The 12,190-nt window shown below is 43.1% G+C and overlaps 1 protein-coding gene across 3 annotated transcripts in view; it reads left to right on the top strand.

Annotated features, from left to right (window-relative positions):
- The window catches only part of TBCD (tubulin folding cofactor D), a 261,696-nt gene that overhangs the window by 175,955 nt on the left and 73,551 nt on the right, over positions 1-12,190 (top strand). For all 3 annotated transcript variants that reach the window (XM_075903520.1, XM_075903521.1, XM_075903522.1), the window contains exons 24-27: positions 1,436-1,467; positions 3,740-3,802; positions 5,056-5,132; positions 8,938-9,019. In XM_075903520.1, coding sequence (XP_075759635.1) covers positions 1,436-1,467; positions 3,740-3,802; positions 5,056-5,132; positions 8,938-9,019 — 254 coding nt within the window. The remainder of the gene's footprint in view (positions 1-1,435; positions 1,468-3,739; positions 3,803-5,055; positions 5,133-8,937; positions 9,020-12,190) is intronic.

Genomic DNA, 12,190 nt, shown 5'->3' with positions numbered 1-12,190 from the left:
TGCTCTAATCTTTTCCATCTATGTGCAGCACCAGTAGAAACTAGAACCTAGCTGTGGGCGCTTTGCTAACCAGCTGAGCGGCATTTTAATCTCTCCTGAGCAGCTGCCCAAGTGCCTAGCTTCCAGGGAACACTGCTCATGAGCGTTGGTGTCTCCCCCCAACATGCCGTGCAGTTGGAACTGGCACTCCACCCACATAGAGGAGCTACAGGGCTGAAGTTAGGGTTGCCAGGTGTCCGGTATTGACCCGGACAGTCTGGTATTTTTGCCTCCTGTCTGGTTAAAAAAAAAAAAAAAATCAGAAAATACCGGACACCTAAAATGTCTGGTATTTTCTGATTTTTTTTTTTTTTTTGCCTGCCAGGAGGCGAAAATACCGGACACCTGGCAACCCTATGACAGTGTTGTTGTTGTTGGCTTTTTTTTGGGGGGGGGGGGGGGGAAGGGTGTTCGATATTTTTGGATAAACCATCTGGCAATCCTAGCTTGAGTGCCAGCACTGGCTTCCTGCTGCGGGGTGAGGGGGTTGAGCCCTGAGCCTCACTCATGGGCTGGATCCAGACAGTACATGGACCATAGGTTCCTCCTCAACCCTGTATAATTCTTGAAGGAAGCACATTTCAGGTAGATCATGAAACTTGGTGTGTGTGTGTGTGTGTGTGTGTGTGTGTGTGTAAGAAGCACCAACAATATAGTAACCTTCAAAATAAAAGTGTGTTGCTATCTTGTGATGGTTTAGTGAAATGCAGAATAATGAATTGATTGCCCTTCCATTGGAGGCAATGGTTATGAGGAACAGCAGTTCAAACTCACAAGATTTCTACCATTTGAAGCATCTGCAAATCTATAAATTATGGAGAAAAACTGTAAGCAGATCTGCATCACCTGGACCATGAGTGTAATTTTTGTGAAGTGGTTTGTTGGAGAACTCTTGCATAAATCCATCCTGTGTAGAAGGCATGTATCTATAGTTTAAAGCTTTACTCTTTGTTTTTCTATTAACAAATAATACTGAGCAAAGTGGCTTTGAAGCTTTATTTTCTGAGACAGAAGAAAAAATCATAGGGCCATAGTACTTCTAAAGTGAGGTTATCAGAGACACTCATGGACCTGAGCGCCTTTAATTTTTCAAATGGGATTAGAGAAGTTAGGCCTGTGTTCTTTGGAAAAGAAAAAATGGAGTGCACAATAAGGTTTTGTATGGAGCATTTGCAGTGAATTAAAGCAGTAGTTGGTACAGTGCTGTTTGGGAGTTGGTCACATAAATTATTGGAGGGATTACAAACTTAATCATGGAAAGATTTGAGTATTACGTGTTGAACTTCTATAGCTACTTTTCATCTGAAAGCTTCTTGTGTTTTAGTAAACAGCATACCTAATTGTATGCAGTAATTGATAATCTGAAAATAATACCTTTTTGTTTCTGTTTTTTCAGGGGCTTAGGTGGAGAACTAATGAGACCAGCTGGTAGGTATTCCACTGCATGTTAGGTGGCTGACGCTATTTTCACTGAATTCAAATAACAAATGTATGTTCGTTAATTTATTCTGTTTACCTCAACTTTTGCATTTCTCAGCATTCTGTTATTTTCTTGCAATATCAACACTGAATTTATAATCTCTCTCTCTCTCTCTCTCTCTGTCTCACACACACACACTCTCTCTCACACACACACACACACACACACACACACACACACACACACACACACACACACACACACAAATATATATTCATACCCACCAACCTCCTACACAACCTACATTAAAGTTAGTGTTCAGGTTGTCTGTGCTACCTTACTTTGGTCCCTTGTGTCATATGCATTATGACAGTGGTTAATTACATGATCACATAGTGTATTTTTGCATAGAACCCTGCCTCATTCATTGTAGAGGATAGAACCACTCTGGAGATGAACCAGGGTAGTGTCGTGAGGGAGACTGATTCAGCTGTAGAGCAGAGTCCTTTGTATGTGGCCATAAAAGGCAGAGTGGCAGTGACTTTTCCTCACTCTCCTCTCACTGCATATGGTGGTGAGACAGAATCCAGTGAATGGCTGAGTTGCAACTTCCCTCCCAACCGTCACTCATCCTTTTTTCTACTGGTTTGCTAAAGAAAATGATCTTTACTTTCCCTCTCCCCTAATTTCATTTTGAAAGGTTTTTTGTAAAGCACAGTAGTGAGGAACCTCTCATCAACCATAACAGCAAACGCTAAACTCTGAGGATTTAAAACCTGCTTGGCCTGCAGTGGATTCATCCCCCTATTTGGTGCACGTATTCAATGCCTGTTCTGTCTGTTGAGAAAGCCACGCTCCGGATAGGTGTTTGGTGTGTGTACCTTTGAGAATTTGCAAGTAGAGGGACATACAACTGACATTGCATCAATCCATGGGCATCATTTCAGACTCTTAAGACAAAAATCACCTCTGAGAGGGTTATCAGTTAGTGTTCTGTTGAGCAGGCACCTACTTCTGGGGCCCAGAAGTGAAAGGAAGGGCATGAAAGAAGACGTGATTCATGTTGGCATGAACTCCAGCAGCACAGATTACTTCGGTGATCTTCCTAGTGGCTGTCGTTTCATCCAGAAGAGTGATAGAGCCAAATGGTATTAGATAGGATCTTTGTATTAGATAGGAACAAGGTGTTGCTGAGATCCCACCTGAAGCTCATTCCTATGGTTGTCTCAGAAGTTCACCTAAACTACATAATCAACCTGCCTGCCTTCTTTTGAAGACATTCTTTTGATGGTGGGAGAAATCTAATCACACACGCTGGATTATATTGACAGGATGAAATGATTCAGATTGTTTCCAATCTTTTTAGCCCTAGACAGATGTTCTAGGGGTCTAGCCATCTCATCACAGCATATGGAAACAGATTACACAGTCCACCTTTTGTGATACTAGCTGGTTGGTGTACCTCTCCCACTGAATATCAAGGGGCCCCCTCCACTATAAGATAAGCAAAATCTTTCGCTTGCTTCAGATATGTTATCAGAAGTCTGGCCGGGGGCTATGTAGAGTAATCCCCCCTGTCCTTTGTCAAGTACTTCTCTTTGGTTTTAATGGCTACTTCAGTTGTCACTTTGGAGAGAGAAGTACTATAACCGCTGTTGGACTGATACAAATGAAATTCCTCCTTCTTTCCCACTGTTCTACGGGGATCTTGCTTGTCAGTCATCCACAGTGAGATCCACACTGACACGTACTCAAAGAAAGACTAGTCACTTACTGTATGGCAGGTGTAGTTCCCCAAGATATTGAAGCAATGTGGATCCAATTGCCCATCCTCCAGCCCCACGTTTTGGAGTCCTCAACCAAGATGGGCTTTAAGTTGTGAGGAGTTGGAGGAGTTTTGTGGCCACTGCACCCTTTATATCATTGCATGAGGTGGCACAGGGTGCATTTAAGGCCCCAACAGCACTGCTATTAAAAATAAAATATGGTCTCACATGCCTAAGCACCTTACAGTGACACTAGCATATCTCAGAAGATCTCGGTTAACTGTAGCGTAAGTTCTTTTTTGATACTGGAATCACAAGCATAATTCCATTTCAGTTTCCTTGTTTCCTTGTTACATCTGTATTTTTGAAATATAATGTTAGAATATTTCTATTTGCAACATTTTCTGCTTTTCTGTTTCAAATGCATGTTTTATAACTGTATATATAATATCAGTAATTGTATTGCTCCATTTTGTCAAATTATTGCAATGATATAATTGCATTTTTTTTACAGTTTGCACTTTAATTGAAAAGTTGTCACTTTCAAAAATGCCATTTAGAGAGGATCGCATAATCGGTACGTGATACTTTCAATGGTTTTATATTATAGCATCATACTACAGGCAGTCCCCGGGTTACGTACAAGATAGGGACTGTAAGTTTGTTCTTAGTTGAATTTGTATGTAAGTTGGAACTGGTACATACTGTAGGGGAAACTCTAGCCAAACATTTCTCCAGAGCTCAGTTTTATTCTCCCACACCTCACTTCCCTCAGTCCTTTATTCTCAAGCTGAGGTGTCTACTGAGAAAAGCCGCTCCGCGTCTCCCTGGTCTGCTGGGGGGAAGCAGCTAGTGTGGGGTTGCCTCACCCCGTTTGTAAGTAGGGATTCGATGTAAGTCGGATCCATGTAACCCGGGGACTGCCTGTAATTATATTCACAAAGGTTACACAGTGCGAGCCAGTAATGTTATTCAAAGAAACGAACTAAGTTTTGGTAAGGTGTTAGTGAGTTAAGGTAGAAGGGCTGCGTTGGCACAGCTTCACCGCTGTAGTATGTCTGGTGAAGCTACTCTATGCTGATGGGAGAAAGCTCTCCTGTCCGCATAATAAGTCCAGCTCCTCTAGAGGTGGTATAGGCTGAACCTCTGTAAACTGGGACTCCCTGGCCCGGCAACTTCCATGGGCTGGAAGGATCACAGATATTCCAGAACCAGAGGGACCCACTGGAGGGCTGGTTGCTGTGCTCCCCGCAGCTGGGCTGCCTGGCTTTTGCCATAGCTGGGCTGCTGGTGGGAGGGAGTTGCGGAAGCCTGGCATGCCACAGTGGGACTGCCTAGCAGTTCAGGAGGCTGGTGTGGTGCAGCGGGGCTGCCTGGCCATTCAGGAGCCTGGAGTACCCCAGCTGGGCTGCCTGGGAGGACCAGAAGCCTGGTGCGCTGGGAGCTGGGCTGCATGATATTGCAGGACAGTGAGGCTGGTGGAAAGTGGGAGGAGGCTGGTATCAGGGGGGCAAGATAAGACCTCCCCTAGTCCAGCAAAATTCCTTGTCTGGGACTGGTCAGATCCCAAGGATGACAGATCTGGGAGGTTCAAGCTTTAGCTATTTTGGTGGGAGAAGCTCTTTCATTGACATAGCACTCTTCTGATCCGTGCATAGATGGTATAACTTATGTTTCTTGGGGGAGGGAAATGAAATTCCTACCTTTAGTTATTTTAGAAAGAATCACAAAAATAAATAGCTTTAATTAATTGCTGATCACTATAGTAGATGTCAGTACACCTAAGACAGTGTTACTAATACTTTATTGAATTTTTTTCTTCTGCTCCAGAGGGCTGGCAGTGGTTGATAAATGACAGTTTAAGAAGCCTGCCTCTTGTTTCAAGTACTACAAGACAGCAAATAAAGGTACCGTAATCCTGTGTTCTTTGGCTTTATTAAACAAAGTCCATGAAGGGAAGCACTCTTGATGGTCTATTTTTCTTGTTGCTCTCAGCAGCATTGTACCCTTTGCTATAATAAAAGTTCTCACTTCCTGATGTGGGATGGGAAAACTAAAATCCCCAGAAATTAACAGTGGAGCTGAAAGGACAAATAAGACAAATTGTTTTGTCCTTTTTGGAATTCTGTCTCCTGCTGCTGTGGAATAGTGTAACCTGACTGTCTGGATTGCCTTGTGTGAAGTTTATCAGAAATGCTTTGCCTTGTGAAGTTTCCTTTTCTTTTCTGGAAGAGTGAGACTGAATGTTCACCTCTTTCATTGGCTAAAGGAGTTCTTTCTTATAATGGTCCAGTTTCTAAAATTCCAAAAATCATCTTTTGGGTGATGCTTTTCACCTTTAATAGGCAAGTGAATGTGGTCCACAGAAGGCAATAATACTGTCTTAGATTAGCATATTTGAGGAGTGTAATGCTTGTGAAGTAACACAATTACTGACATAATTGCTTCAAGCTGACATCTGCTTTCTTCTGCCATTTAATAATTGCCTTTGAAGTTATCTTGCTTTGCTGATTTTTATTTTATTTTGTATGTCTCAATTATCATTATGGTAGTGGCATTGTAATATAATGTTGTCATTCATATAGTTGTAGATAGGATGTGTTGAACTATCTGTCCTGCTTTCTCAATGAGTGGAGAAAGGATGACATTTCACTAGATTTGTCTTTTCCTCTTAATACCAGGAGATTGCTTTTTCTGTAGTATATACAGAGCAGTGGTCTCCAACCTTTCTAACCACAAGATCACTTTTTCAATTTAAGTGCAATGTAAGATCTACCTCAAACACGAATACCCCTGCCCGGATTCCTTCCCCCCCTTCTCTGAGACCCTGCGTCTGCTCCACCCCTTCTCCAAGGCCTCACCCTGCGCACTCCATTCCCCTTCCTCCCCGAATCTCATTCACTTTCACCAAGCTGGTGTAGGGGATTGGGCTGCAGGCTCTGGTCTTGGGCCAAGGGATATAAAGTGTGGGAGGGGGCATCCTGAAGGTAGGGAGATGGAGTAAGTTCTGGAGTGGACTAGGGGATAGGGCATTTGCCTGGGGAACGCAGGGTTGAGAGTCCTTCTCTCCTCTCCCTCCACCCACCCTGGGAGCGGCTGGACAGCCAACACAGGCTGTCCCAAGGATGGAGCAGACCCTTCATTTGGAAAGCAGGATAAGGGACTCTCTAAAGATAGGGAGGTGGGGGTGGGTTCTGGAGTGGACATGGGGCTAGAACATACACCTGGGGAGCACAGGATGATGGGTTCAAGTCCTGCCCTCACCATGGGAATGACCAGACAGCCAACACAGGTTGCCCTAGTGATGGGGCTGGCTCCTACGTTAGGAAGGCAGGGAATGGGACCTGCTGAAGGTAGGGAGGTGGAAAGGTATGTCCAGTGAACTTGGCAATAGGGCAGAGATTTACCTGGGTAGCACAGGATGGTGGGCTGGATCCCACCCAGGCAGCAGCTGGGCAGCCAACACCAGCTGCCCCAGGGATGGACCTGGCTCCTGCATTAGGAAAGCAGGATAAGGAACCCTTTGAAGGTGGGGAGTTGGGGTGGGTTCTGGAGTGGGCTAGGGAAATGGCATTTGCTTGGGGAGCACAGAGCTGGGGGCCTGAGCCCTGCCCCCTCCCCGCCTGCCCTGGGAGCAGCCAGATAGCAATCCCAGGGATGGAGCAGCAAAGTTAAGGCAGGTTTAGTCCTGCCTGGCTCTGCACCACTCCTGAAAGCAGCTGGCATGTACAGCAATGGCTCCATGTGCTGCCCTTCATCTACATGCTCCAACCCCACAGCTTCCACTGGCCATGGTTCTCCATTATTGATCAATGGGAGCTGCAGGAGGGTGTCTGCAGGCAAGGGCAGCATGTGGAGACCCCCTGCTCTGAGTTTCTCGGGCTGCAGGGACATGCCAGCCACTTCCAGGAGCACAATTACCACAGGGATAATTACTTCAACGATGGCAGGTTTGGCATTTTAGAACTGACTATGCAAAGGATTAAGTTTAAGCATAAGAGAGAAATGAAAGTTATGAAATGCACAGACCAGTCAAAAACTAAAACTAACCCACTCTGCAAGCAGGAAAAATGGTAACAACCCCCCATGGACGTGTTGGGTCAGGAAATGAGAAGGAAGGACAGTGCGTGTTTGTGAGAATGCACAGTATGTGAGAGTGACAGAGATTTGCATTGCCAAGCTCCCTCCTTCCCCTTCTCTCTCTGTGGAGACAGGGTACAGGAGTGGTGGGAGAAGGGACACCCTGACATCAGCACTCCCCCCCTTCTCTCTCTCACACTCTGCAGGGCAAGCAGGAGCCTCCCAGGTGGCAGCTCTGAGGCTCTAGGCAGGAGCAGCATGACAGCAGGTGGAAGGGCAACTGAAGTGCCGGCACCTGATAGCTTCCCAGCCAAACTAGTCAGGGTCACCTGTCAGCGACTCCAAGATCTACTGGTAGATCCTGATCTACTGGTTGGTGACCGCTGTTCTAGATACTTGGCTAATATAGTTTGAATAATCACTAATCTTAAAAAGAGATACAATTCTTTTTTCAAAATTTCTGGCTTAGCATGGAGATAAAATCTTATGTATGTGAGAAATTTGCAGTGTTACAGCAGTTTTGGGTCAGGGATACTTGAGAGACAGTTGTGGTGAAGTCATCATTGGACTAACTTCTGTTGGCAGAATATACTTGCTTACAGACTACACAGAGTTCTTCTTGACCTGAATGTATAAGCTCAAAAGCTTGTACCTTCCACCAACAGAAGATAGTTAAATTAAGAGAGATTATCTGATCTGCTGGATCTCTAAAATATTTTTAGGATAGAATTGTGAGATGACAGAGAAAATTCTTGTCTTACCAGTCCTTATTTTCAGTGGAAAACACCCACGTTGTAATGAAAATGTCATTATTATTACTATTATTAGGGAATGAAGAGTATATATACTCAACTTTATTATTACTTTGGTCATCGCTGTATTGCTTGCTGAAGAATGTAGCTGTACAGTGAATTTTATGAGAAGCTGCTGCCATATTTCTCAAGCAGTATCTGTGTTAGAACGGTTTGCTGCACGTCACAAAGATCTGCCATCTAGAAGTATGGAAATTCTTGTACTACTCCCTGCTCTATACTGAAATTATGTAACAACATTGAGCTGCTGGACAAAACCTGTGTTGTATATATGGTTTCTATTTTTTTAATCTTTTTTACCCTTAAATATTTCTTAAATGTTATTTCTGAGTTAATTTTACATTTTTTAAAGAAATACAGTCGCTACATCAGAATTTGGAAATAATATAGATTATTGAAGGGAGAAAAAGATTCCTGTATCATACATATCCAGGTACAGGTACTCTCAAGTGAACTCAAAATATGGTCCACAAAAGGCAATAATAATTTCTTAGAGTTTAATCACTGTAATTTATTAGTACAGAATTTATGTAATCGGTATAATTCATAATGACTTAAGAAAACTTGACAATTGTAAAGATACACTGGTTTAGAGTTATTCCTACAGGGTAATGTACAAGAGGTTTAATCAAAACAAAAATCTGATTTCAGTAATTATTGGGAATAGTATAAGGAACAATTGTACCTTGGATTAATATACAGAATTTACTTATATTTTTTTAAATCCAGTATCCTAACTCTGGACACTGTAATATTAGCATAGATATTTAGAGAAATATTACATTAAATATACATTTTAATGCTTGCAATTTTATTTCAGGAAGCTGCAGTCTCTGCCCTTGCTGCATTGTGTAATGAGTATTACAGCAATGAACAGAGAGAAGCCAGTCCAGCTCTTCAGGGTAATGATTCATATGTATTGTCTCTGTTTTCTTTAATGAATGTCTTTTAATTATTCATGTGCATTACACAGGGAGAAGACAACCATAGGAGGTAAAATAGGTTGTTGGAAAAGTAATACAGTAGATTAGCAAATTCTGAAGGCCCAGCCCAGTTATGTACCATTTTAAAGTACATTTAATTGGATGTACATCTTTATGTAATTAATATGCACCATCCCTATTTTCTATATGGAAAAATGCCTTGGAGGGATGAAAGAAAAAGACTGCATGCATGTATGTAGGGCATTGTTATTTGTTATTTGTATTGCCTCAGTTGTTTACTTTCTGAATGGTTGCTCTTAGTATACACACTTATGGTTTGTGTGCATCTTGAAACTACTATTTCTTCTATTTAATTTATGTACTTTGAATATTTTACCTCTTATAACCAATCAATGGTGATTAAAAATACCAATAATTTATGGCTCAAGGAAAGATACATAGATACCCAAGAGCTAGCTTACATCTTTTTTTTTTACATAACCTGTCCAAAAATAAGTGATGTAGTGTGGGTGTTGTGATGCAAGAGACTTTCAATGGTTCAGAAAAACACCTCATGTTTTTAGGGTTTAAGCCAATTACTTATTCTTGGGGGGCTTTGTTAAGATATTCATTGGAGGCAAAGTATCCGATACCTATCTAATGTGCACTTTCCTGCACCATTCTCTGAAGCTATCTGGTGTTGATCATTCTCAAAGACACGCTGTTGGACTAGATAGACCACTGGCTATATCCAGTATGTCAGTACCTACGTTTCCATGTTTAAATACGATAGTGGAATTACATATATTTTTCACAAGAATTAGGAGAATATTTTCCTACATTTATTTTTTGTCATTCCTAAATCACATATGTAATATAATAGTTCATTATTTATTTTTATTTTCATTCTAGTTGTTCCCAGAATTAGCTAGGCACTGCCTACATGTACAGAAAGGTTCAGTCCTTTCCCAAGAGAGTTTGCAATCTAAGAGGACATACAAGCAGCATGTAAAGAGGAGAGATGCACTTACAAAATTTACAGTTATTAATAGGGCCCAACAAATTAATGGCTATGAAAAATGCATCACAGACTGTGAAAACTGGTGTCCTCCTCCCTGGGTGACATCTGGTCTTGTGTGCTTTCACCATATAGTATACAGATTTCATGGGTGAGACCCATGCTTCTCAAATTGGGGGTCCTGACCCAAAGGGAGTTGGGTGGATGGGGCGGGGGGTGTTGCAAAATTATTTTAGGAGGGCCATTGGTATCACCACCCTTACCTCTGTACTGCCTTTTGAAGTAGGCGGCTGGAGAGTGGCAGCTGCTGACTGAGGGCCCAGCTCTGCAGACAGCACCACAGAAGTAAGGGGGGGGGCAGTTCCACGCTATGCCATCCTCCTGGGCTGCTGCTGGCAATGGCTCTGCCTTCAGAGCTGAGCTCTTGGCCAGCAGCCACCACTCTCCAGCTGCTCAGATCTAAAGGCAGCCCCACTGCCAGCAGCAGTGCAGAAGTAAGGGTACTAGTATTGCCCCCCTCCGCACACAGTAATCTTGCAAGCCATCAACTTCTTTTTGGGTCAGAACCCCTACAAATACAGCACATGTAATTTCAGATTTAAATAGCTGAAATCATGACATTTACGATCTTTAAAATCCTATGACCATGAGATTGACCAGACTGGAACATGGATTAGGTAAGTGTAGTGCAGTTGTTAAATATGCTTTGGGGCTTTTCTTTTTGGTAAACAAATACATGCCAACTATACTTTGCTACTCCTCAAACAATTCGTTATTAGTTGACCTGTTTACTGATGACAAAGTAGAGTATTTTGATCATTTTGGAAAGTGAGAGTTTGAATGTTGAAGGTTAAAATAAAGGAGAACTAATAGGTCAGACTGGATATAAATGTGCTTGTTGAAGTCTTAATAGCTGCAGGTAAAATGATCAGGGGCCTGAAGCACATGACTTATGAGGAGAGGCTGAGAGATTTGAGTTATTTAGCCTACAGAAGAGAAAAATTAGAGGGGATTTAATAGCAGCTTTCAACTACCTGAAGGGGGATTGCAAAGAGGACGGAGAGAGGCTGTTCTCAGTAGTGACGGATGGCAGAATAAGGAGCAATGACCTCACGTTGCAGTAGGGGAGGTCTAGACTGGCTATTAGGAAGAACTATTTCACTAGGAAGGTGGTGAAGCACTGGAACGGGTTCCTAGGGAGGTCATGGAATGTTCATTCCTAAATCCCAACTTGACAAGCCCTGGCGGGATGAGTCAATTGGGGTTGGTCCTGCTTTGGGCAGAGAGTTGGACTTGATGACTCCTAAGGTCTCTGCCAACCCAGTGATTCTAGGACTGTGTGGAGAAGAAGATAGTAAGGTGTCAGAATCAGAAGGGAGGGTGAACATGGTAAAGTAAAGGGGCAGTAGGTGACTTAGGACTGGTCTACACTGAAAAAATTATACACTTGAATTTATTTAATCTGGCAACCCTGGGAATCAGGATATGCTGATTAAAGACTTTGCAGGGCCAGAGAGAGGGCTGTGAGGTGTGGGGATGAGGGTGGGTGCTTACCTTCCATCCCGCTCCCAGGGGACACGTGGATCTGCTCTCCCCACCGCTCCAGAAACCTCAGGGGAAGAGGCTTTGCACATTGAAATTCCCCCAGCTGGGGAGGAGGGACAGCAGCAGTGCACAGAGCTGCTTCTCTGATTAGGGACTCTTAGACTGAGAGGTTGTAATGTATTGATACAGATTCATCGGTCAGGGATGTGAAAAAAACCACACCAACCGAGGTAGCTATGCTGACATAATTGGGTCTATACTGGGGAATGGTCAACAGAAAAGGGCTACCATAGAACAGAATTCTGGGAGGAAGTATACCTACCCTGGCTATGTCTACACTGACATGTCTGTCAGTGTAACTTCTGTTGCTCAGGGATTTGAAAAAGCACCTTCCCAAGTGACATAAGTTACACCAAGAGATGCGTCAGTGCCGACAGTGCTATCTTGGCGGGAGATGCACTCCTGCTGATATAATTACCACTCCTCTTGTTGAGGGTAGTCTAACTACGTTGACCTGTTGGCAGAGAGCAACTACATGGGAGCTCTGATGGCAGCTCAGTTGCATTGAAACACCTATAGTCTACCAT

This window comes from Pelodiscus sinensis, chromosome 20 (assembly GCF_049634645.1).
Source record: "Pelodiscus sinensis isolate JC-2024 chromosome 20, ASM4963464v1, whole genome shotgun sequence".
Classification (NCBI taxonomy): domain Eukaryota; kingdom Metazoa; phylum Chordata; order Testudines; family Trionychidae; genus Pelodiscus; species Pelodiscus sinensis.
Note: the sequence above shows the minus strand (reverse complement) of the source record. Positions and strands in the feature narration are given on the sequence as shown.